At 35.3% G+C, this 27,096-nt stretch overlaps 2 protein-coding genes across 2 annotated transcripts; both read left to right on the top strand.

Annotated features, from left to right (window-relative positions):
* The first annotated feature begins 1,751 nt into the window (after nt 1-1,751).
* LOC100366411 (uncharacterized) lies at nt 1,752-3,193 on the top strand. The gene is made up of 3 exons (XM_002736983.4): nt 1,752-2,196; nt 2,679-2,749; nt 3,051-3,193. The coding sequence occupies exons 1-3, from the start codon at nt 1,982-1,984 to the stop codon at nt 3,089-3,091; spliced, it is 327 nt and encodes a 108-aa protein (XP_002737029.1). The 5' UTR covers nt 1,752-1,981; the 3' UTR covers nt 3,092-3,193.
* Nucleotides 3,194-15,722: 12,529 nt separating this feature from the next.
* LOC102801056 (uncharacterized) lies at nt 15,723-22,434 on the top strand. Its single transcript, XM_006819228.3, has 4 exons — nt 15,723-15,780; nt 16,472-16,791; nt 20,184-20,269; nt 21,951-22,434. Exons 2-3 carry the CDS (start codon nt 16,503-16,505, stop codon nt 20,246-20,248), a joined length of 354 nt encoding a protein of 117 aa, XP_006819291.1. The 5' UTR covers nt 15,723-15,780; nt 16,472-16,502; the 3' UTR covers nt 20,249-20,269; nt 21,951-22,434.
* The last annotated feature ends 4,662 nt before the right edge of the window (nt 22,435-27,096 follow it).

Here is a 27,096-nt window from a genome sequence, read left to right as displayed (position 1 = left end):
TATTTTTAAATAAACCTTTGAACTATTTTTTTTCCGTTACCATTTCTCTTATTATCTCGTGTATTTATTTTTTTCAATTTATTGAAAATACATTCTCTATTTTTATTATTTTTCTGGTGATTTGCATCATTAAATTGGATTTTATTTTGACGTACCATTTGCTATTCAGGTTTTTGTTGACCAAGGATATTTCGTGTATGTTAAGAAGCATGTTACTGCAGTTGGCTATACTGTTATAATTTTCATACAAAATAACATTGTAAAAAAAATAAAAGTGTGTGAGAAATAATCGTATAACAATTACAATCTAAATAAAAAGATATGTCCGGAAAGTTTAAAACAACACTTAGAAGTGTATTTTTATTCGTGGATGACGAAATGATGTGGAATTTAGTGCAACTTGTGGCTGAAATAATCTAGTCTACCCTGGCTCCACCTCCAGGATAAACATAATAATAGCGCATTTGTGGTTTACTCTTTGAAACGAATAAGCGGGAGATATACTGGAATTTTTACTGATTTGCCACCTTTATATTCTATTCATCTTGGTGCGATATTTGTGCATTTAAGAGTTGGATTGGGGAAGATTATGTTTTTGAAAAAAAAACGTACCGAAAATGAGTGATAGCAGGGAACATTTCATTCATCGGCATGTCTTGCAGTTTTTGTGGTGAAACATTGTTCCTGTGTATTGTTTTTTTTTACTACAGGATACTCATGAATATATTCCTAACCTGATATACATACAGAGCCCAGACCATTATACACAATATAAAAGTACGAAAGACAAAAAAAGACATCTCGTTCAGATTAGTTATGTTACATAATATGCTAATTATTCAAAAGTATGTGCATGTTTATCCAACATATTTTTGTCAGAGGCTAGTCATTCACATTGTTAAATTTTAAATACAATGTCAATTTCAATAGCTGATTTCGGTGACAATAATCAATGTAACTTTTCCCCAAAATAATTAATTGTTCAATAAAAATATCAGGTTTTTTCAAAATTGTAACCCATTCAAAATTATCAAAGATTCAAAGAATAAATTCCTGCCAGAATGCAAATGCGGCTTCGCAAAACCAGAAGCGTTGACACACCGTATCAATTTCTCTTTTACAAAATACGCAGTGAGAGCTGTTTACTTTTGAATTAGAATTTTAAAAAGAATTGTTCGTGTAAAAATGATGTTGTGCAAAAATTTGACTTGAAATATCCGTTTTCTTGTATCTATTGTACATACATATGGAAATGAATATATTCGTTTCCATTGACTTTGATTGAAGTAACCAAAATATCTTTTCCAATATGTCATAGGCTTGTGCTATAACATAAGTGACCACAATTCTATGCGCGAAACTTTCAAGTAAACATTGTATTAAAGGTCGGTTTTTGTCGCCAGGTATAATGACGATGATTTGGGTGAAATAACCTCCATATATCTACTAAGAGAAAGTATTGCTGGCTTGGAGAGATAAGTAATCAAATGCTAGAATGTTTACCAGTATTATTTACCAGTTGTATGGTTCTTCAAATTTGGGTTCCATTACAGCAACAAGCTATTGTCACAGTGTACTCGGATTGGTTCAGCGTGATCACGCGTGAATTAATGAGAATGTGATACTCCCATACTTCTTACGGCCAAGTGAAAGCAAAGTCTACGTTGCCCATGGCACGCCATTGTTGATATATGTTTCGTTTCGGATGTGGGTGATTTATTTTCTTACTTGCAGCCTCGAATGAAGGAACAATGCCAGTTTTGTTCCTTGCAGTCATTTATGAAAACTAACCCCGGTTTGTGATTGGATAATACTTTTTATCGCGTCAGCCAAACATCTTTTTGCTGGTGTTCTTGTTTATGGCTTTGTTGCTATGTAAACCTTTTGGCATAAATACGTCGGCCGCCGTAGTTTACCGTAGTGTTCTCCCCTCAACTTTCGAGCTGTTTTGCATTGATCGATACAGTAACCTACAAGTATCATGGCTAGTTTACTCCGCGTGTTGTTATGTTTAACAGTATGTGTTGTAATATTATGTCAACCAACCAACGGGTTGGACAAGAAGCTACTCACCAGACTTTATCGATCACGATGTATCCCGGGAATGGAAATGAGTAGGTTCTGTCATGGTTCAAAAGATATCACCGAGAATGGACTGGATGGAATCGAGGAAAAAACTATAAATGATAACGCCGGGTAAATATATTTTCTACGTTCCCTAATCTACACACACCTTGACCTTTTGTGACTATATGGGCATACGCACGTAAGTCTCGAGCTCGCTGTCTCTGGAATATTATTTTCACTTTAACTCGCTTTCTCTGGAATGTTATTTTCACTTTAACTTGAAAGGCGATTTGTTTCGATTGTTTACTGGCTTCTGTGTTGTTGGAATTAACTTATTATAACGAGTCATACGATATGTAGTTTTTAGTATGTTCATTTGTTTGAACTCTATTGGACTACTTTGCAATAGGATGCTTTCACGCACGCACGTTTTTTTTTTGTTTTTTTGTTTTTGCAATAGCGTTGTCAACCCTGAATAGCAATCACTTTAAACAAATAATCAACTGTTTGACTGCTATTCGGAATTATTTAGTTGTGTGTATTAGGTTAGATCACGTGTACCCCAGCCAATGACACATTGAATAGCTGTAATTTCATTTCCCTTGTAACAGGCACGGAATCAGCAACAAAGTGAATGACGTCGACGATGAAGTTAGATCATTCCTGAAGTCTTTGATCAAAGGTGAGTTTAACAAAAGAAGACGCGAAGTTGTGAAAAACACGAGACATTCTCGACCGGTTACCGACAGAGTGTTGTATTCGTCCGAGCAATACATTTATTCATGTTTAACCGCGGGAGTGAAACGGTTAATTGTTGAATATACTGTTCGCTTTATTTAAATAACTGCATAATTTGATTGTAAACAAAGACCTCTGGGAAGGACCCCGGGGAATCTGTGATACACGCGTTATGTAAGAACATTTGAATATTCTGTGTATATGGTATATAGTGCAATTATCTTTTGTTCTATTGTAAATTTCAGAAGTAATCGAAGAAGACTTGGAGGAAGCATTGATCGACTGAAAATATATGCAAATATCTTGTTGCCGAGTCACAGTGTTGACACCAATTTGTGCATTATTGTTTTGCAATAGTACAATAAATAGAGACATTTTACATCTATAATTTATACAACTTGTTACTGATTCAAGCAACACACAAGTAAAGTCGGCACTTCTTTTTTTTTGTTTATCTAAGAAATATTTTAATTTTTATTAATGATCGTTTTAGCGTGACTGTAATATGTAGAATGACTTCTGCATTTCATATTTGTATACACCTGTAGCACTTGTCTCTATGGTTCATAATTTTGGGGTTTCATAAATTAATCCAAAACCATGTCTCACGCAAATACATGTGAAGTGCTAATAGAATAAATCTTGACATATCGGCTAGTAGCCTGAGTTCATACTCCTTTTCGTATAAATCGCGCCCTCTATGTGACGTCAATATTAAAGCAATATACTAGTACACGTTGTCAAACGATACCCAACGCGTTTTCATCGGTTTCGTCAATCATCATGTTACGTCTCTCAATTTTTCCGCATCAAACAAATCAATTGGTCAATTTATTTGCGCGACTGTTTGAACCAAAGTGTTTATTATATGATGACACTCCATGAAAAGAATCATTAAATAGAAACCTTTTAAAAAATGCATCTTTACAAAGGCACCATTTATGCTCTACTTTCAAGGATAGGTATCAAAGCTGGGTACCCCAAAGGAATGGTCCTTCTCATTTCTGCCACGAAGCGCTCCGACGCTAGAGGGCTAATTTTATAGGGAAAATGTTTTTCACCATCAGATCAGAAACAGTTGACAATCTCACGAGGGCGCACACCAGCGACCACGGCCACCGTGGTCTTAATTTGTGATTTTAAGCGAATTAAGCGCCCTCACGCAGCATAATCTTATCTGTGTTTATCTGGGGGACAACAAACGCGGTATTTAACTACGCTGTTAGAGGCTGCTATAACCGTGTTAAATTTTTCTAAATTGCACTGCAGAAAGCGTGATTGTATTCATAAACATTCACTCACGGAATGTACAAGTGTTTGGCCAACAAACGTTCAACTCATCGGTTGTGTTTTCACTACACTGACACAACACGGGTTAACTCTCAGTAGAATGCGTAGGATGACAACAGTTTCTCAACAGTGGAGTGATTGTGGGTTGACACACACATTCATTTGTATTTGATGGACAGGAAGTCATCGGCATATTGCATTGTGGGTATTTTTTGTAAGTGCAACGGAAGCTTTAAATCGATGGCGTGGCCCTATCGCCCCTGGTTTATATTACTTACATAACTCGTTAGTATTACTACTGTACGCACGGAATGTCAACAACATTGATTAGTATGTGTGCGATTTTACATATGTACTGACCTATTTGCATAAGAGCAGGTGGGTTGGCGTGGACACTTGAACTTCGACATGACCTAAGCGGGGGTCACTGAATTATAACATTGGTCATGGGTATATGTGATAAAATAACGGCAACCAAACATTATACTGTATGAAAATATGAAGAGAAATTCTTCTTGTTCGTCTCTTCGTAATAAATATGTCTCAGGTCTTGCAGTTACGAACTCATGATTACTGGTAACCATTACAAAGTTGTTCGTTAGCAAATCCTAAATTCTTTTATATATGGAACAAGGCCGATAATCAACTTCTTGTTATTCTAAAATAGTGCAAAAGTTGTTTTGAACAACTTGCAATTTGTATAGAAATACAAACAGGAGAGACAGAAGTATGATTCAATGTCCGGAACGACGCCATCTTTGATTTTGGTCACAATAACACTGAAATCCCTTATTGGGGTGCCAAAATGATTGATAACAATCTCACGGTGGATTTCTCCAAAGAAAAGCCCTGAATTAAATGCATTATTCCGTTTATTATCCATAAAGGTGTCACCATGTGCTCACTTGTCCTGGTCCAAAGACTTTGGAAACCGAACGAGAATCACGACAATATATCAGATGTTCTTGGCAAGTGTATGACATGGTTTGTCCAGCAAAAAATCGAATTAGTTAATTTAGTACCGAATATTTTTCAATATAAAACCAGTGTGTAGTTCGACCGCCAGGTCACTTGTTTTGCAACACTTACCTTGAAACGCTATCTATAACAGAACAATGTAACAACCTAGTTTTTGACCACAAGCCCTGGTACCTGACGCCAATCCACGTTCCCATGCATTTATGCCCTCTCTCGTCAGATTGTTTAGCACATTCATTTTCCAGTGTGAGGGCGCAAACTCTTTGAATGCCAGGCATTTTGTAAGGGTTAAACAGTACACACCGTACGTGGCGCTTTACAATTCATGTAACATGCACCGGGTTAAGTTTTTTATCCTCGATAAAGATTATTTGTCTCATTATGCCACCACAAGACAGTGTGCTATAATTACCGCCTAAACCATTTCCATTATGTCCGTGCACAAACAAAAATGGCCAATGTGTAAAATACCTTGCATTTTGAGAAAGGTATGAATTATAACTCTTGTTAACTGTTTTTTTTTTCAGACCACGTCATGGATCAATTATAATCACACGACCTGCAATGTGAAGGATGACGGTTGAAGGTGGGGAAATAAAAATGTGTAACTTGCCAATATTCAAATATTATATAATACTGAGAATGTCACAGGAGTTTGTTTCATAAACTATTATGAATATAATACCCGTCCGGTAATGAAGTGTTGAGACACATAATTGATAATTTGTAATCCTTGTTTTCCAAACTATTTAAAAAAAAACACTGCACATATTAAATCTTGGTTGGCCTTAGTTCAAATATAACTCACAGTTAGTACAGCAAACACTTTGATATGTAGACATAAAAGGCATTGTTATTGCAGTATTCTGAATATAGGACAGTAGCTCGATGTGTTTCCATTTGTTCATTATTTCTTATACAATATATCATGATGACAACTAACTACTAACTAAGGCATTCGTTGCCATTTCATTTAAAATACATTTCAGAATCGATATCCATATGACAGATCACAAATGGTTCTTATTTGTAACGCAAATGTTAATGAGCTATGAAATTATGACTTCATTTATTATATTTAAAACTTTATTTTATTATTGGAAAAATGTAAATAGGTAACTCAAACAACGAGAAGGAATCATATGTGAGGTAAGCGGTGATCCAACACGGTATTAACTAATCACCAAATAAGTTCACATTTTTCATTATTTTCTTTAAATGAGTGTGGTATGACTAGAAAAAATTAAAAGCATAATTCAAACTCATTTAATTGAAATTTATATATTATTGGATTTTATTTATATATACATCTTTCTTTTCTGACATTAGACAGATTGAATCGGAAAGCCTGCATAAGGTAGGAAGAATATTTGGGGGAAAAAACACGCTTGCTACAATTATATAATATTTTCTTTTGAAAAGAATTGAACGATGTTAAAAGAGTATACTAGATTTATATGCGAGAATATAATGAATCGCGCGTAAACAAGATACAAATAATATAGTGACACTAACGTAACGTAACTGCTATGTTTAATCATAGACACGTAGTTTTAATGGCCACTTTCATCTTTTATTACGACATTTCAGTCATTTGTTCTATCTCTGATATATCACTTTGAATTTAATGCATCAATTCCAGAAGTCCGTTAGATAATACTATCGCTAAAACTATTTCCAGACCGACATGGATTAGAAAATAATGTTGGTCACGCTACAGAAAACAATCCTTCAAGATGGGACAGTTTTTATTACAATGAAAATGTCTAGCAATCTCATCAACTCTACAACAAACTCTCGTATTTATTGCATGCCAAACGTGGCATTAATCGCATAATTACATGTCATGTTTTGAGGAATCCATTTAAATAAATACCAGTCTGCCGTCACAAACAAAAGTAATTAATTCAGACCACTCCTGGCACCAAACTACCTCAAATAAAAATTCACTTTTGATTTATAATTCTTCGTTAAAATCTTTCTAATCCGAGCAGAAATTAAGAAGACCAAACTCAGGTTTACCAAAGTCCACGCGATGTGAACATTATTTGTTCTTCGAGAGATTTGACTGACTGCATATATTGTTTTATTATATGAATTTCCAGGGGAAGGAAGTAATGTCGCACACAGTGCATAACGGCATATTGGTTGTACATATGTCGATTTCTTGTGGTAAAAATCAACTAGTTGTGAATTGAATAACGGCAGCCATTGTATCAAGTTGTTCCTATCTGATAAAGACATTTCTTTATTTATCAATATTTTGTATGGTCCAATACAGTAAAACTAGTACATATCTTGCTTGACTGTTGTATTTTGTCATTATTTATTTCTTTTTAATCTATCAGAAATAGGATAGATATGGTATAACATAATGCTTTATCGCCACGTTCCACAGAAACTGTTCTCGACACAGCAACTATTGCGTAATATCCTGCCCATTTTCTTAAAAAATATAAATTTATAGCACAGAACAGGATGTTGTTTTACAATACCCATGACAATGAGCAATGTTAAGTTAATTAAGCATTTGTTATGATAACTGATGAGTAGGCGTCCACCTTAAAATGCGAGTCATGTAAACCGGGATTGTGATGACATTGGTGATCGTTCACCACATACCAATGTCTCGCCAACAGTCGCCGTCGATGTAATGAGCTATAAACGACCGTGTCTTCACCGTTTATGTTTATTCCGCCTGTCCCTAAATCCGTCGGTATTAATTAGTTATAGCATTTGCCATGGTGCGGGGTTGTATCTTACGAGTAGTCTGAAATGGACCAGGTCAGATTTATGTTATGTTGCATGCTTGGATTGTAAACAACAAACTGACAACATAATTTATTTGATGAACACATAACTGAGAGTATGTGTCAAATTAAAACTCAGCAAACAACGAAACTGGACAGTGTGGACTCAACGAAATGATAACAGTTTCTCTGTTCATGTATTGGGTTCTGATAGGATAATTACACTATATCAAAGCATCTACTTATAAACACACTGATCGGTGTCATCCATATGTAGTTTCCATTCGTTACGATTGTATGTAAGACATGCTGACATTTATTTTGTGAATTATTTATTTTGTGTTATGCGTTTGTTTTGTTTTTTCGAACAGCCCCACGTCCTATTTTCTGAGAAATTGTATAAGCCGGATGTCGGCCATCTGTCACTAAGGGCAAACGGGCAGCATCAAAAAGAAAGCTAAAAATATAAAGTAACAGAAAAAAGTCAAGGGGATGCATTAGATATTAGTTATAAAAAGAAAGAAAATAGGACTATAATAGCAACTTGGACCATATAACGTAGAATGTGTCACGACAATAATACTTCAGTTTCAGGGTACGCTGTAACGGACAAATTATAATATATTTCCATTCATTCATATTTATTTCAATTTCATAGGGAACAATTATATTCAATGCAAATTAGGCAATTGATGCCTGGCAAATGTCAGTTGTCATTAGCTAAAAGGTAATCGTATCTTGTATATATGCTAACAAATAAATCACTTACCGGTGTCTGATTGCAAACGTCCCTTCTTCGGAAAAACAGTCAGCTTCTATTGGTAATCAATAGACTGAGAAAAAATAGTGACTTTCACCATTGATTATACTACTTGTATGCAGTTCATAAACAACCTCAGTTCTGAGACCGTTTTCATGGGATTCGAACTACTGAGAGTAGACTGAAAAAGTGAAAGAAGTGAAAGAGAGATAAATTATATTTTTGTTATATTTGATGTAAGGCATTTGCCATACTTACTAGTGTAGTCAATATCAATGAACCTAGTTGAAAATAGGTGATGTATTCTCATGCCTGCAAAAGATTGTGGCCCACGATATGAATATCCACATATGTATAAAATAAATACGTAACCATACGTACAGCCTAATGACGAGAGGATATGGGTTACCAAAAAAATTGCACATTTTACAAGCAAAGCAATACAAAGAAATATCGATTATACAATAAAAACATGTTTTTACAAATTAAAATGCCTATTACATTGTTTTTTTCTCTCGAAATTTTGCATTATTTGGTACACACAAAAGCTACTTTCTTTTTGAGATCCGCAATTGTCATCTCTTTCACTGTCGATTGTCCGTTAGTTCAACAACTGTGACTATGGACATATTCGTGCATTGCCCTCGCATGGGGAAGTCTAACATGTGGCAGGTTAACTCGTGCATTCAACTGGAATATATAACGACTGCTAGGGGTAATCATGTGTAGCATTTGTCACTCAAAGTGGTACCATACCCAAACAAGCACGCTCTGCACAAACTGCTGAGAAATAAAAAGGCGGATTACGTCTACGCCTTGTCCCATATGAACCGTCTTGTGTCTTATATTTATTGAAATTAAAGAATCACGCAGTACAATTACGAAGTCTAAAAATATCCTTCGTCAACCCCTTGTTAATAGCCCACGTAATAGACACGTTGCATATATTATTTTGTAACCATTACAAACTTTCACTAAGCTACATTTCAGTCACAGATCTGAGTTTCATTTACCCACCTACACATCATGCATTTAAATAACAAGCTGAGGAACCCAAGCATTCGTCCAATCTTTTTTTGTTGTTTTCGTCGTCTCTCTATTTGTTTCAATAATTCAAGTGCTTCTGTATGCTTGTCTGCTTTTGGTAATGGAACGCGACAACTGTACAAATCTCTCTTGTACGCTATAATCTTGCGGCAAGGCGTTGGCATTTTGAGGGCAAGGATTTGAAAGGTGTTCTTATGGTATATCGTGATCCATATACAACAAAAAACACTATAACATTGATGTTGTTCGCACGTAGCGACTGGGAAATCTCTGAACAGGGACACACAGTAAATGATAGCAAAAGTTACAGCGTGGACACCTATATTTTTGACGTGTCGTCTCACTAGATACTAAACGGCGTCATCCAGGTATTGACTTTCTGGTGGCGTATTACTGCTAGTAAGTTGAACACTTCGACCAACGAGCCGACCATTACTGTGGCGTTGATTGTTTCCACGCGAATTCTACGAAACCTACATATTCCAGCAACACAGTACGGGGACATGTAAACTGAAAAGCGGTTGTCAAAAGCATCTTCAACCCTTTTTCGAGTTGTATATTGTTTAACATGGAAATATTTAAGGTGTTGGAATGTCGGTTGTTAGCGAGAAAGCGTTGAATTATTTTCGTGGCTGGTAATGCATAAAAGTTTGCTTATGCAATTCTACGAGAGGAGACAAAACAGATGTTCCTATGTAAACAGAGATACCGTTATTTTGTGTACTAATTTGTAGGTGTACTAAAAATAGACATACTACTCAATAAACTTACAACTCTTTGTTGATAAAAAATATACGTTGTAAAGCCGTCTTTGAGAAATAAAATCTGTCGTTTTTTTTCTATTTTTTGGCGCATAAAATAAAGGTCATCATTTCAAATACTTGTGAAAAGATATCTACAGTAAATCCATAAACGCCGATTCTCTTCAGTACAATTACTGTATCGTTACATTTATCTGACCATCGGCCACCGTTCCCCAGAGAATAATTACATAAATTGCATCTGTGCAATAAAATAGAAGTTAATATTTTCTAAAAAAGACATACAAGCGCATAGTACATTCCTGTTATTTTTCTCAATATGCGTCAGATGGACGCTGACGCCATTCTTTGTAATATTCTGAAGCGATGAAATAAACATAGCCGACAGTGGGGCTTATTTCCGGACTGGGTGAAATGTATACATGTAATACAATATGTACAATTACTCTTCATTCGCGACATCAATGTCGAAAGCAAAAACCTGGCTTGGAGTTATCAGACATCGCATTGCATCATGGATGCTTTTTTTTTAATAATCAAGAAAACTAATCAAGTGCATCATAGCGGCTTGGGCTTTGAACGTTTTCAGAAGAGAACTGATTCGACGAATCGCTTTCACCAAGGACGCCACGAAGCTTGACAGCCAAATTGATAGGTAGTATCGTATCTGCCGCGCGTACTCCCCACGTAACACTTTAGATAAAGGAGAAGTACATATGCTACGGAAAACTCTAATTTAAATCTTCATATAATATTATTATAGTATAACGAGTTGACATCATTATTGTGTTTACGCTTGTATGTCAATCACTCTAACCCCTTGTGTGCCGGACACATGCCATTCAAAACAATATTGTAATATAAAGATCCTCCTTGAATTACACATGCAAGCTCACGGATTCCCTTTTCGTTTGGAGAAAGCTCCTTCATGTCGCATGGGATTATAGATGATATTGAACTTCAAATAAAAATGGAGAGGTTCTAAAAATAAATGTTTTATTTGCTTCAGTGTAAGTCGTTCTACGTATAACAGTACTTGTAACTTATCACATCCGCATACAATGACCCCGAGACAGCGAAATGACTGTCACCGGAGTTGATAACACAAGCGTAAAAATAAGACAGCTTAATCTTTTTGCCCGAGCGATTCACAGAATATAACACGGCAATCGGAGTTGTTTTATCTAAATATATTATTGCTGAAGGATTCTTTTTGGAAATACTATTTTGAACAATTCTGTCAGTTATCAAGGCTAATAAAAACGTAGAATATTAACATTCACACTCGTTATGACGTAATAATTACCAGAGTTCCAAAACCAATTTATCTCGACACGAGGGTGGAGGTGCGACTGGGCGGTTACCGATCTACGTCACTACTTTCGCAGTTTTGTGTATCAACGATATATAACATTATTGACCATATCTGACGTGTTTAATATATACCGGTTTCGCCGTCTTCTGAAGATTTTCAGAACTACTAACTTACTTCTAATATGCCAAGTAATTACGTTTCCCAACAACCCCTCTCACGTTTCATAATATCGATAAGTAGTTGATGCCGTAGTAAGTATGTCACCTCCTGGAAATGTACTAACGCTCTGCTTGCTTTTTTCCATATGTCAATATATGCGACTGTGTCGTTACGAGTGAGTTACCACGCATCGAAGAAATTAGGGTAGATCGTATTCCCTGGAGACGTTCATCAGGCTCCCTATGGATTTGCCGCATTGTTACTACAAATTTCCCATTTCTAGATGAATATTTAAAACTACTGTGTCTAAGTAATTACTGAAAACACAAACACCATTTTATGCAATTTGATTCCGAATTTATATTCTTTTTTTATGACAGGCTATCAATAAACACGTTCTTCGCAAAGATAACAAAACAAAAATGATATTGCAAATATAAATTACGATTATTATACGCATAAAACAAGTTATAGTAGAGAAGAAACAAAAATAACGCGCAACGGTGAATAATAAAAACAAAACAAAAAACTATCAAACATCCCATCCATTTGGATTTCTAATGACCCATTCACGTGTTCGTTACAATGTCACAACCGGATAAACTTCTCAAAACATTATACGCGTCCAACGGAGCTTGAAATCCATATGCTTACACGCCTTCAATAAAATATCACGTATACAGTAATTATTGATAAAATTTGAAGACATTAAAAAACAGTAATCCGCAGTTAAATAAATGAACTGCCGATACACTTATTAATATGGTCACAGGAGTCTACGTTTCATTTACGTTGTCATATCTATGCCTTGGTACACGCAGGATGATTAACGACACTTGGAAAGAGTATTTGTTGAGGATTCAACTTTAGATTTTAACTTGCACATTATAAGTGTTTTTTTTTCATTTTTCAACACTCTAAAATACATGTACTGGCAAAACAGACTAATAAACATACACCGATGATACATACACAAGGGGCGTGGTTCTCAACAGTCACATGTTGACCTAGCTGTAAATCATGGCGTTGCGCGTACTAGTGAGAGTGGCATCATCGCGTAATGCTTTTCGAGCGGGCACGACTATTAACCACCTAGAGCATTAAAATACCGGATATACGCAGTACGAGGGCGGGGGTTTTCTTTTGTGTTATATATATATTTTTGATGCGTTGACTTGGCCTGTCATTTGTTGTATCAAACATACCATCTTCATATTACTATGCTAGCATGAATGCCACTTTATACCTACTACTGCGTCATTAGAGTAAAATATCCAAAAGGGAAAGTAAAATGACGCAGGCAGAGTGAAAACGAGACTGCCCTGCAGAAAGTCTGTAGTACTGATCATCTTAATCTACATAGATGTGTACGTTTCAGTACAATAGTTCAATTCTCCCGGTAAATTATTCACCATCCTCAAATGTATGGAATAAAGAAGAAGATAAAACTGCCTCTGAGCTATATATGCACATCAAAAGCGTTGTCATGGTGACGCTATGGGGGGAGCGGTCGTAGTTCGTTCTCTATTTGTCGTCGTATACACACACAGTTGATTTCTTCACACTGGCGTACGTTGGACATATGCCTAAACAGACAATGTCGATACTATCATTGTGTGTTATATTTAGTGAGAGCCGCAGAGAGCCGCGAGTGAAGGAGCAACAACGAAGGATGATGAAAACATTTAGCTTATACGCACAATAAGGGGGCCTGACGCTAATTGGACAGCAATTACAGGCGATGACTCCATCCTTTGGCAGCCTTATTTTGTTTCCACGTTTGGTATATGTTATTTATTAAATATATGAACTGGTTATTTTCCTTTCTATTACTATGTTTCTTTAATTCAATATAACAAGCGTACATCGAATTAGCGTGCGTGTACATGAGCAACTTGGTTTCATACGTGATTATACATAATTTTATATCATGGTACTGAGGACAATTCTGCTAGCATTTAAATTCTCCGTTAGCTGTTTCGCAAGAGTGTCCTGCTTTACGTGAATTCAACAGTGGATATAATATATTATTTCATAATATGATATTTCCAACACTTACTTAGTCGATCTCAGATTGTGCAGAGTTGGTTTTCTTCTTCCCAACTCCCAGAAAGCTCACTGACTATGGCATTCGACCTCTTCTCGATTCGTTTGTACAGGCAAGACATGTTTACTAACCTTACGTTTGGTATTGGTTTGTCGTCCAACTTCGGATTTATAATAATTTTATTCGTATTCAATCTCAATCCACAAACACGATCTATGTATATCTATCGTACTTTATCACTTAGAATGCATTTGGGTACGTACTATCAACGTGGATGCGGTCACTTGCTGATGACGAGCATTTCATGATTAGTTGGTGAAATTTAAGGTTAGGTTATCATCACTTTTCCGTAAAATGCCTAGAGAATAAAGGTAATTTCAGACCGTTAGATTGACTGTCACTCGAAGAAAGGAAATCGGATATTCATTTAGTATCAAATAAGGTGCACCAAACAACGTTTAACGCGATATTAACAAAACCTTAGTGACGGAAGTTAATGTGGATATTAGAAATGGCCGACGCCATGACAATGATCGCTATCTAATTGATCCATTAATTATAACACTTCGAGCATAATTAGTGCCTAAATGTGAAAGTTTATATAAATCAATGGCATTTCGCAGTTGTTTTAAATTGTTTCTGTGAGTCTCGGTGCGTGGGTTAGGCCTGGCGCGCAAAAGGGTGAATTTGGAGGTGAACTTTAAAATATTGGATTTGCATAAAGATGCAACGTGTCTTTTTTGAAATAACTGCATTTAACATCGTGTTTAAAAACAATTTCTTCATACCTTATCTAATGTTTCTATTGACATCATCTGTCATAATTGTGAGCATCGACCAGTATTCAACAACATTATTAGAAAATAACAGCACATTATTTCGTTACCGCCAGTCACGCCAAATAATACATGACGGAAACGAATCAGCCATGTAATCTCAAGTCTCGGGAGATCGAAGTTTTTTTTTGTTTCTCGTGTGAACCGACGAAAACATTCAATCGATTTGTACGGTTCAACATAAAAGAGAACACACTCTTTCCGTCCCAGCGTGTGATGTATTGAAATGCATAGCTTACGATTCTCATCGTTCTCTCGCAAATGTTAAAATGACGATGCGTAAATACAAGAATCTTCATGTCTCGTCGACTGAAACCCCGCCATCTGACGACATTTCTAATAGTTATTTATCACGATGTATTCAAGGGCGGAATGTGTAGATTAAAATATTTCCTGTTATTAAACTCTAGTTTCATGGATAGAAATGCATGGGAGTGTTATGGAAACTGAGCACGCATGCCAGAATCTTGCATTACGTTAACAACTTGTAATTAGCATTAAACAAGCAAATAAATACATAAATAATATTGAAGATCAATATATTGATCTACAAATCCCGTTAAAACATTTAATTATGTAACTATGGGTATGATAATCACATTCTGACTGGAACTTACCAGACAAATTCGATTAAAAAAAAATATTTTTGTTTTACGTCACTGATGCTAGCGTTTGGGGAACGATCCTTTCCTGTTTACCGCACCACCTTGCAAAATGTACACGATCTGAGAATGGGCGAACTCAACGTGCTGAATCAATATCTATTTACTACATATTGACTTCTAGGGATGACAAAAATTGCGTATCGCCTATTCAAATCCCAAATGGATGGATCGTTAGCTGCCTTTGTGAGTCGGAGCGCGCTCTACTGTGGGCAGAGGGACGGGGGCGTCGGAGACAGAATCCTGCATCCTAATTGGAGGAATAAGTAATGTGCATCCAAATGAACAACGCATATAAGTGAAGATGCAGCAATATTCCTCTCACTCTACGAACTGACAGTGATATTGAGTACGACTTCAACGTCACCAGGTAAGATAGTTCATTTTCTTCCTTCATTTGACAGTATTCTGCTCTTCATGCACTAGACTAAGGTTTGTATTCATTGTAAAACATTTGTCTAACTGGCATTAGGTTATCTGCGCCAAAACTCTTACTTGCCAACAAACAAGTTCCGTGGCACTTACATTTGCATTTGGTAATGCCCTATAATAACTGTGCGTATTGCAGAACGAAAATATTATTCCTTATACTGTCCCTTATGTCAACTAAATATGCATATTCTCACGTCATCTTACGGCGGGTATCGCTTCCCCTACCGACAACGAATAATACAGTTTACTTCGAATGAGAGAACCCTTGTAGTGTATCAAGTATTAAGACAGAATCAACTTCGTGTATGGTATTCGTGTGAGGCTATAAGCGACTTTTAAAAAAAGTGATAAACATTTTATAAATCAAATCGCTTCACAAGATTAATGCTTTTAACATATTTGCATGAGAAAATATTTTAAGCGCTATATTAAAAGATTCATTCGACATAATAAGTACACATTTAAAGAGTAATCTCAATAAGTAACATACGATGTTTAACAGGTGATTTACTGGGTATAATTTAAATCAATATTTCAGACACACACAGTATGTTAACTAATAATTGATTCTACTGTAATGATATCACAAGCGTCTTGCTTAATGACCCACTCCTTATTTTTTCACACAGAACGAAACACCTAAGGATACATACTATAGCTATGAATCAAATCACCTTGGCTGCGGTGTGTGCGCTTTTTGTTATCCTCGTCACCACACACTCCTGTAATGCAGGCAAATTAACAGACGCAGCGCTCAGAAAAAGGGCCCTGTCAACGACTAGATGTTTTGGTGATGCAGATTCAATGTTGAGTCGGTACTGTTTTGGTATGAAAAGATCATATCCATCGTTTGTTCCCGATACTGAGGTGAACGAGGTACTTCGCGAGTGTGTGGGAAACCAGAAGAACACTGCGTGTAAACTAGCTTATTATATAATGGATTTAGAAGGTAGGCATACACGTTCTATATTATTGCACGAGTAAAAAAAACTAATTATTTCCAATATATTTCATTTATTGACATTTAAATTGAGTCTGACTATTGTATGGATTCAGGTTTCCCTAAATTTAGAAGGCGAATCCCTGTGAACTGCGCCTTAAAGTACCCATGTAACCACAATTTCAGTGTAAATCCCAATCCTCTACTTCCCACCCGGGCTTTTTATGGTGTGCGTAAACCGATCCGGTTAAATATTCCCAAGAATTATTCAGGACACACGGGAATGTAATGTTCTTTTCTTAATAACCAACAACATCCTTTGATTAGGGGGCGCTAAGAAAATGACACCTGACAATGTCCAGTAGGTGTAAAAAGCACAGCGTGGGACTTCAATTTCACAGTTTCCATTTATATAAGCTATTATTGACAAGACACATGCAGCGCGAATCGATTGTAATCACCCTAATAGACATACAATATAATTGTTTTTGTATACCCTGTAGGCAAACATGTTGTATAATGGTCTGTGGTTATTTTACAATACACGCATCTGTAAAAATCCTATTAGTTAAATAATCATCATAATTTTGTATATCTCCAATTTGTGTTGATTATGTTTTTAGAAATATTCTAAATCAAGGAATTATTAAACACCTCAGTATTTAACTTTTGCAACACAAGTGTCACTCGTTAATGATGTTACCGACATCAATGTCATCTGAATACCTGTTCAATTAACATGAACTGACGTTGATGATTCTTACTGGCGCGCGTTAGTCTCGCATAGTTTGACGTTTCCCGGAGTAGACAAATACACATTTATAAAAGTAATTAATGAAAAATCGTGTTAATTCTCTGGCCAAATCTTATTTTCAAGTTTTATCAACGGACACAATAGCGGACACAAATTTACAATAGTTCATATGAAACACGCGTGCCGTCGCACCTTGTGCAGATGATTTAAACATTATACGAGAAAACTTTAGTCGAAAAAGGTTTTACAAAAACGAATATATATAAATTGATTATAAATAATTAAAGTAAAACGATAAAACTATACGACTTGAGTGGGTTTAAAAGAACATTGAAATTCACAATTCGCATTAGTAGCAGTAATTTGTGAATATATATATAAATAATTAATTAATAAATTGTACTTCAGTAATCACCATTAAATACATCAAGCTTATATCAGCGTTACCTCGTGTACTAGATCTATGACAGATATAGAACATTGAAAGGATAGAGTCTTTTCATTTTCTTAATTGTTTGCTTGATTGTTACAGAGTGAGCGTATTGTATATAGTTGATCTATACTATTTATGAGGCACGGTATTGACCACTGACCCCCTCCCCATTTTTATGTCAATTGTATTTTTCACTGAAAATCGCAACAAATTGCAAAGGTCAACATGTTATATGAATTCACATAAAAGTGTTTTAAGGCACGTGAATTTGCTCAATTTCAGTGTTATCAAAATACTGTTCAATGTTACGGAAAACTCCATATTTTAGTACTTTCCAGGAGTCGGTCGCGTTTTAGTTTTGTAAGAACGATCATAGCAATTAGTTTCTGCGTAAATATTACTATCCAACGATATCCAAATTCACAAGTAATGGTATTCGTGGCGAGGTTGTGTGGTCAAGTGTTTTTGAAAACTGGCTGAAAAGAAAGCACGGACATTTTTTGCAGTTCACAGGTTTTGGGAGAAAGTGAATAGATGTCACCTTTCCCTGGACGTATTTCGTCGCCATAGTTACTACTTACCGGATTGTAAGATTTCTTTTTGGAAATATTCGTATGGATTAGTCCAAATTAATTCAGCTTTTGACTGCATGATAACAGACATGTCTATCTGAAAGACGAATCAAACGATGTTTATGTAAATGAAATGCATGAAGACATGACCTGAGAATTGATTGATGAGTACAATGTTGTCCAATATACAAGAACCGTTAGTTTTCCCATCATTACCATTAGAAAGATAATCACTTCCTCTGTTGTCATTATATTTCGTGCCGAAAGAATTTATTTGAAATCTCGTGTATAAATGTAATAATGTAGTAGGCGCGATCACTTTCTCTCATAGGCCGTTCTCCCAAGATTGTATTGATTACTATCAACCAAAGTCTGTGCAAGTTGAATGTATTGATAACAAATCGTACGCAGTCTGTCTATCACTGAACATATATCCAATATAGAGCTGAAAAACATCACTCAGAATCTCGTAGTAAGACACGTCTGTAGCTGTGATAACAGAAACATCAGATTTCTACTGTAGTATCGTGTTGACACGACTCCCGTCATTCGTATGCTGTTCTTCAACTGATACTTTAAAATAACCTTCAAGTGTAACCTTCTCCTTTTCGATTATTGTTTGTTTTTTTCACAGTGTAATCTTCACATGTAATCGGGGTTGCCAATTAAGTTCTGTAATTGGTGTGCGTCATTAATATTAATCTGTTGGCGTCTATCATTCCACTCAAAGTAGATTGCAATTGAGTGAGACGTGCGTACATGATATGGCCTCTTCGTCCGCTCTTTAATTAATTAAATGAACATGCGAGACCTTTAAGACAACTTCTAAGATATCGCATGATGTATCATACTGGCGATGAGAGTACAAACCCCCCTTCTTAGTTCAATCTGTGGCTTATGGGTATTGATGACATTTGCAGATTTATACACAAACCCAAGTTCGAGGGAGTTATGTCGTATGCCCAAATCTCATGTTCATACTTCCCAATCGGGTTTTTATTACAAGAAAATATAAAGCCGTTGTTGTGATTATACATGTACGTGTTGTGCGAGTAAGCAATATGACTGGGGGCGAGTTGGGTAGTTTGGTAGATTAGTAAAAGAGACATTAAGATTTGCTCTAGTATATCTAAATGACACGTGTATAAATGCTAAACAACTAAAGATAGTGTATAAGAGAAAAAAATGTCTCTCATCGTTAGAGGTTTCGTGCAAGAAAGTCTGTCTTTTTGAATTGTAGATTTCACTGTTTTATATACAGAGATGATGGTTTATTAGACCAGCATCCTATTTTGATTTGGTTAATTTGACGATAATGTTGGTGATGTCAAAAAGAGGATTTGAAGTACTACAACGGATGCGGGATATGACTATTTTCAACAATAAAGTGAAAATTATACCATTTCGGCATTTGAAAAGGCTCGTGGGAATTGCTTTCAGTGACCGTAGACGTGCAAAAGGACATGCAAACACAGTTTACGCGAAGTGCAAGAACGCTCTTATCAAACAGAACATGAGAGCATATCCAATGGAAGTAGATGAAATAGAACTTGAAAAAAACTGTATTCGAAGTGCCTTGTCACGTACGCATCAATCAACTAACTGCCGTATAATCACTTTGTGTTTCTGTTTTATTTCTCAGAGAGAATTGGCAATGCTCTAGTGTACATCAACGAAAAAACTGGCAACCAAAATGAAGATAACTAAGCTGACATGAGAAATAAGAAAGTAAGTCCCTAATCTCCGAAGTGCATTATCAGATGGGTACATAGATCCCCGATGCTTTTGATGTTCTTTACACATTGTTAATGTTTCCGAGCTATATGAAGAATAATAAAATATTTGAAGTATAAATATGATTTTTATTTGACCCCCTCACAAACAGGTGAACTGAATTTGTAAAACTAGGGCATTCCCTAAACCAAGATATATTTGGAATCTGTTATTTTTGATACTTGATCACATTGTTTTTTTAAAGTAAATCTTCAAACATTCCTTCGTTTTGTAAACATACCAGTTGTAATAACAAAAAGTACAAGTGACAAGTGCTGCTTATTTTTGCTTCCAATATGAATATGTTAATAATTTGTATTTTATTTACTGCATTCACAACAGTTTTGGCACCCCATGATATGGTAAAATAATCTTTTTATTAGTTGGTACTCATGTTTCTATGCAATGATATCTAGAAATGTATCTTAAATAGTTATGTTCATTTCGTTGTACATTGAACGTAGCAACTTGAAGAACTTGAAACTCTATTGGATAATACATGGTTAATTTAGATACAATATTATATTATAAAACTAAACTTTAGGCCAAGCATAAATCTAGCTGAATCTGCTTTCCAATATAATTTAACAGAAAGCAATAAATATTCTATGTGCAATAGAAATACTTTGTATAGCAAAGTTCAAGATATTGTTATAGGTTATTTTAATATGCATTCCTGTATGCGATACAAGGCAAATATATTTAATGATTTAAAAGTATTTATGATATTGGAAATACTTGGCCTGTGGTCTTAGATCGTGTAAATCAATACGGATACTATATTACCATTTTGACTTTTTAAAAGGTATCTCTTGTAATTTTTCAGTGACAATGAGGTGTAATGAGGTTTGAGATAAAAGAAATGGCTGTTTCAAAATAAATATCCATCATTTTGAATTCTCAAATAATAATAATTACATTTTGTTTTAGGGAATGCCTGAAAAAAGTTTAAACATTAATTAGCAAAGCTATATTGTTCAGCTGATGAATGTAATAAAGAAGTTTTCAAAACAAAAATCGAACAGTTCTAAATTTTACCTTACACTACAAAAAGAATAGTGTAATGTAAAAAGTCATAGAATATTGCCGACACAAATGCATCGTGAAAGACGCTTATTACAAATTATTAGTTAAAAAGGTAATTGTATTTGTGGTAAAAATTAATACAGGTCAATACACGACGGGAGAGAACACGCAACACTTACATGGGTCGACGATTCCGGGAATCGAACCCGGATACGTCATTAATCGATATGTTTTGAGGTAGTCTGAATAGGCAAGAACGATACATTTTATCGTTGCAAATAGAACCCGTGAGAACCATCTATGGGAGCAGGATATAAATTCCATTGAGCAAATAAAAGAGAGGAATTTGTCCACATTATTCTTGCACACTTAGAATATTAACTTAGATTGCATAAACAAACTATTAATATACGCGGCTGTAATACAAAAAACAGCCATTCTATGTTCTAGTTGAGTACAATGTAGACTTTCGTCAATTTTTCGAAATTGTTATTTGTGATGTGTTGCAGCGTCATTTCGTTTTCATCCCTACAATCGTGAAATGAGCGATGACTTTTAATAACACGCCATGTTTGAATTTAATTTTTCTGTCTCTCTTTTTTTGTTTCAGGATGTCATGCACCTGGTAACAGCGTTTGTTTGTTTCTGTTAAAGACTACATAAACATTTTATAGTTCCGTTTAGATTATTTTTATTGTTATTTACATGCACCTGACCAACAGCTTAGTTATTTTATTCCAATATTCCTAGATGTTCGATCATTTACAATTTTAACTTTCTGTAAATTTGCTAACCACAGATTTATTAGTATTATGTGTTTGCGAAAATGGTTATGTTACTTCTCTTGTTCGTACACATGTATACCAGTATATTTTGATCAAACAACTGAAAAAATTACAATTCATATTATAACTTACAACATATAGATCATGATGCATTCGATATTCATTTGTAACACCGCAAAAGCAATTCAGTGATTCTAAAACAATAAATAGTAATTATGTTTATTAATTCAGCACAAGTAGCGTTTTTTCGTCCCGCTTTATGGCTGATATTAGATGTTTCAAATAAAGAGTATTAAGTCTCAAGTCGAATATTGCGATGCATCATTTCAAGAATCGACCAGTGTTCCCAGAGACTTAATTGTTCATGAATCTAAACGCGATTCTTGGTTAATTAATATCACGATTAGAATAGGCATACGTCATTGCATGAATTACAGAAGCGAGTATATAGCTAAGAAGTTATGATTCCCGTTTGTATCAATAACTGGGAGTGTCACAAAGCAACACACAAAATACTGACCAACATTAACCACTGACGTCTCAGTAGTTAGGATGAAAACGACAGTGTCATCTAAGTGCAGTTGAACATTAATTATTAACACAAATAGCCCTCCAGAAAGATTATTATAATGGATATTCACATACAACTGTGCTATCATTTCCGACATTAGAGTAATTATCCTTTGTTAAAGGAGTCACGATCAGTTATTCATTCATTTATTTTTACTGCTTCGCCGGTTCTCAACATAACCGGAAATCCAGCAACAATAAGCCTGAATGTCAAATTTAAGGAGCTTGGGGCAGAAAGTGGGAAATGATGACCATAACAATGAGAATGCGACAAACGATGCGAAATGTAGATTTGGGTAACACATTAAGTTTTGCGTTCATAGTCCCATTCCCAATATTTATGTCCTGATCTTTGCAGTGAAGTAATCCCCCGACAACATATGTTAATTGTAAGAACAAAGATATGTGTTATTACGGTTTAGGTTGGTAACATAGTTATGTCTCAATGTTTTAGTAAACGTCTCACACATCCCAAAGTCTGCAGATGACGAAATATATGCGAAAGCCAATACTTATTATTATTTAAACTACCCAATTCTACAAGCTACTGAAGCAACAAATGAAAACTCGACACTCGCCATTATACGCTAATGTGTCCACTCCCACACAAATGCGTCAGTACATTATTTGGATTTTTTAAAAGTGCTTATGAAGACATACATTTTCTTTATCTTGACGTTCTCTAATCACTGACAATGATTCATCACACAGAATATTAATAACAAACCGTACTGAAAATTACTGCAGTTGAAAGTGTTTGTATACTTTTTATTTTATATTATTTTAACTAAACCACTTTTCCAAATGTTACGTTTATAATAAATTATGATATAACAAATAACAAGCAAAATAACCAAAAAAAAAAGGTTTCTGAAAATATTAGTAAAGAAAGAAAAATACTGACTGTCTTCCTCAATTAATACCAATGTATTAATTGCAAGGCAACAATTATAAAATATAAATATAAAAGTGCAGTAATACAACGAGGACAGACATCCCCCCCCCTCATATACCTTGACCTGCATCAACGATGATACGGACCAAGTATAAAACAGCCACCCGGTAATTAGTCTTATTAGCGAAGTAAAGCATCATTAGAATACACACCGGTCGTTATGTCTCATTCCAGCTACTATATTGACAATTTGACAACAGCGGGAATGCTCCACGGACCCATCAATGCCGCCTGAAAGCTTCATGCCATGTCGGCATTCTTTGCACTCTTCTACTATTGTAAAAAATATAATAAACTAAGTAATGTTAGAAAATTGCACAATCATAGAAAAATCGTGATTAATCTAGAAATTATGCCGTTATACAAGTCTTTCAATAAGACAAGCTAAAATTGTGGTGTGAAATGAATCGACGAATTTATACAAGACATTATACCCTTCTTAGTAAGACGCTGCTTACACTATTACCTTCGATTGGCTTCTTAATTGAGGTCACTTAACCAACTGCTTAATATTGTTCCTAATCCCATCGAATACTGTCTTATATAAATTTTGTTGATACATTTGGCACCAACAACCCTGGGGCAGCATTTATGTCATTAAATATCAGAAGCAGCCACAAGAAACTCAAAATATAATCTCAGTATTCACCGTGAAACGGAAACATACAGGATTCTGCAGGTACATGTATGTAATAGTAACCTCGTCCCAGGAAGTTTTTAGGTTACTCATATCGGATCATTATCTAAAGTAAGTGTCTCGATGAGGTAGAAAAAGAAGTGGAAAAGATTGTAATGTAAAGTACTTCGATCGGAGCAATGGTCACACGAGACTGTGAAGATTGCCAGAGTCACATACGATAAACGTTGCCATGGAGAACATCCATTCAACTAATCATTAATATTTATGGTAAAAGACACAATTACAAATATGTTTAGGCTATATGTGTGTGCATGACAATTATACGATGTACATTTTTTAATTGAACATAATAACATGGACAGAGTACCTAAACTATAATAATACACTAATCATGCTTCGATATAACCTCCGAATACAGTAACAAGTTTCAGAATATTGCAGGTTTAAATTGTTCAAATATATGTGATGAATACAAACGTGGATGATAATTATGACTTCAGTCATTGTTGTCGTCCAATTTGTATCATTCGAGACAAACGATGTACAATGTTCACATGCGTTGGGATGATATTTTCAGACCTGGGAAGAGCTTAAAGAAAGCAGATGTTTTGATATTTTATGCATCACTCACAGTGCAAATCATATTATTATTTCACTAAGGCTGTTAATAACGATAATGCTGTAACGACATAAAAGTGTTCAACATTATTGACTTCAATTGGCAACACCATTTACAACTCAAGTCAACCGGTTTAGTCGATAACCAATTGAATTTCCGAATTTAGCATAATCAGGGATTTTCAATACAAACTTGAACTTCTGGACAATTATGTTTAATATTACAGAGAGTGTTGTTCACATACGGAATAGATTGCTTCATTAAAGAAGTATTATTCAAAGACTGTGCAGAGATAATATTGCGCACCAAGAGAGGCTACGGCGGTGTGTATCATCAACACGAAAGTCCATTTGGACTGTTTACATATCAGGTAACGACGAGACTACTAGTGATACATTCTCACGGTGTGAAAAGAAGACTGTTTTTGAAAACTCGACACGTCTATCCAGGTGCTTGATTTTCACAAATTTAAATTTGGTCGACGCCATGTTGCCACTCAAAACCCAATGATGACAAAAAATAACTATCCACGGCATCTGACATGCCAGAGCATTGTCAATGTACGGAACAATGCACATGAGTACGAATCAGGCTACTCCAGTCACACACGTCGATAGCTCATATACTAAAGTCTGGTCATTACGTTCAGGTCGAGATAATTACCGACCTGCTCTAAGATAATCTTAATACCAATGATATATATCTATATAAGCCGGTAACCTTCAGCTCTCCAGTAATTGATAGCTAGAACTGCAGAACACAGTTTTGCTATACTAATTGTGTTATGGGTGTATTAGACTTTCATGTAGTTACGCTAAAGTCGCCTAACGACAGTAGTAAGAATGTTGTCGAAATGTGTACAAATTCGTAGGAAAACAAGTGGCTAAATACTTTCCAATTGAACTGCTCGAAATCGACCTACACTGTTTGCAATAGGCACAGTACATAACAAGAACGAACAAGATATGTTCAAAATTTAACATTTTATAAATAATACTGTCGTATACTTGATTGATATGGATAAAAATAACTTGAGACAGGCAACAAACATTTCCCTCATTCTACCGTATGTGTCAATAACCACACATGACATCCAGTGTTGAACGTAGTGTACCTTACGCGTTGCTTCTATGCAATCAATGATCACAAACAAAAAACTATATATAAATGAATTAGTTTGTTCCTATCATGAAGTCAGTATACGTCAAAGTGGAGGTAACTGTTGTGCGTACATAATACTTGCCACATTCAAGCTATTTTGCAAAAATGGGCAGTATACATAGTATATTTGATTGGGGTTTATATAGATATTGCACAAAACATTTACTAACCGGGGAGGTTGCTCTAATTGAGTTATAACTCTTAGGTCACGATCTTGGCGTGAATTCGATTCTACAAAATGTGATAATTGTTCGAAGCTGGATGCCGATATGATGATATATATGCAATTATAACTTTTACAATCCGTGTTTAAACCATTTCGCACGCCGACCGTAATATTCAAAACATCTACACATGGTGAGACCAAGGGCATTGACTTTTAAAACGAATCACCGACCAATCATCCTCCACATTCATTATCAACCCTATAAGTTAGGTCCGTACACATCATATTTACTCTTGTGTAAATATATCACACATTCGAACATATACATGAAATGGCTCGTGACGCACAGTATAGGAACGCGCGTGCATAAACAAAATGAGGATCTCCTGTACAGTTACATATCCTTATTTTGAAATATGAAATCAAGAAGAAAAGAAAATGAACAGTAGTCATGGACACACGGGATAAAAGCAAATAAAAACAACAAGGAAGACAATATTGTCGGATTCTTTATAGTACGTTCGAAAGGAGCACTTTGTGTGATAAACAGCACTTTCGTTTGGATAAAGCTAGTACAATAACAATATACCTTTGAAGTAAAGACGATTTTTTTAGAGCAATGCCAATATTACAGCTGTCGCATTGTGCCATAAATATGAATTACTCATAACGCAGGATGTCAATTGTTCACTCTTTACGGGGAGTTTACGATATTAGGTACATATATATGCCTAATTAATAACCACGACGTCCGCATAAGTTATACGACACATACGTTATACGTGACATAGCACCTCGGGCAATCATACGAACACAGAGACTATTCTTAATTATCGAAGGTTGTATACATGTGAACGAAC

This window comes from Saccoglossus kowalevskii, chromosome 2 (assembly GCF_978046115.1).
Source record: "Saccoglossus kowalevskii chromosome 2, keSacKowa6.1, whole genome shotgun sequence".
Taxonomy (NCBI): domain Eukaryota; kingdom Metazoa; phylum Hemichordata; class Enteropneusta; family Harrimaniidae; genus Saccoglossus; species Saccoglossus kowalevskii.
Note: the sequence above shows the minus strand (reverse complement) of the source record. Positions and strands in the feature narration are given on the sequence as shown.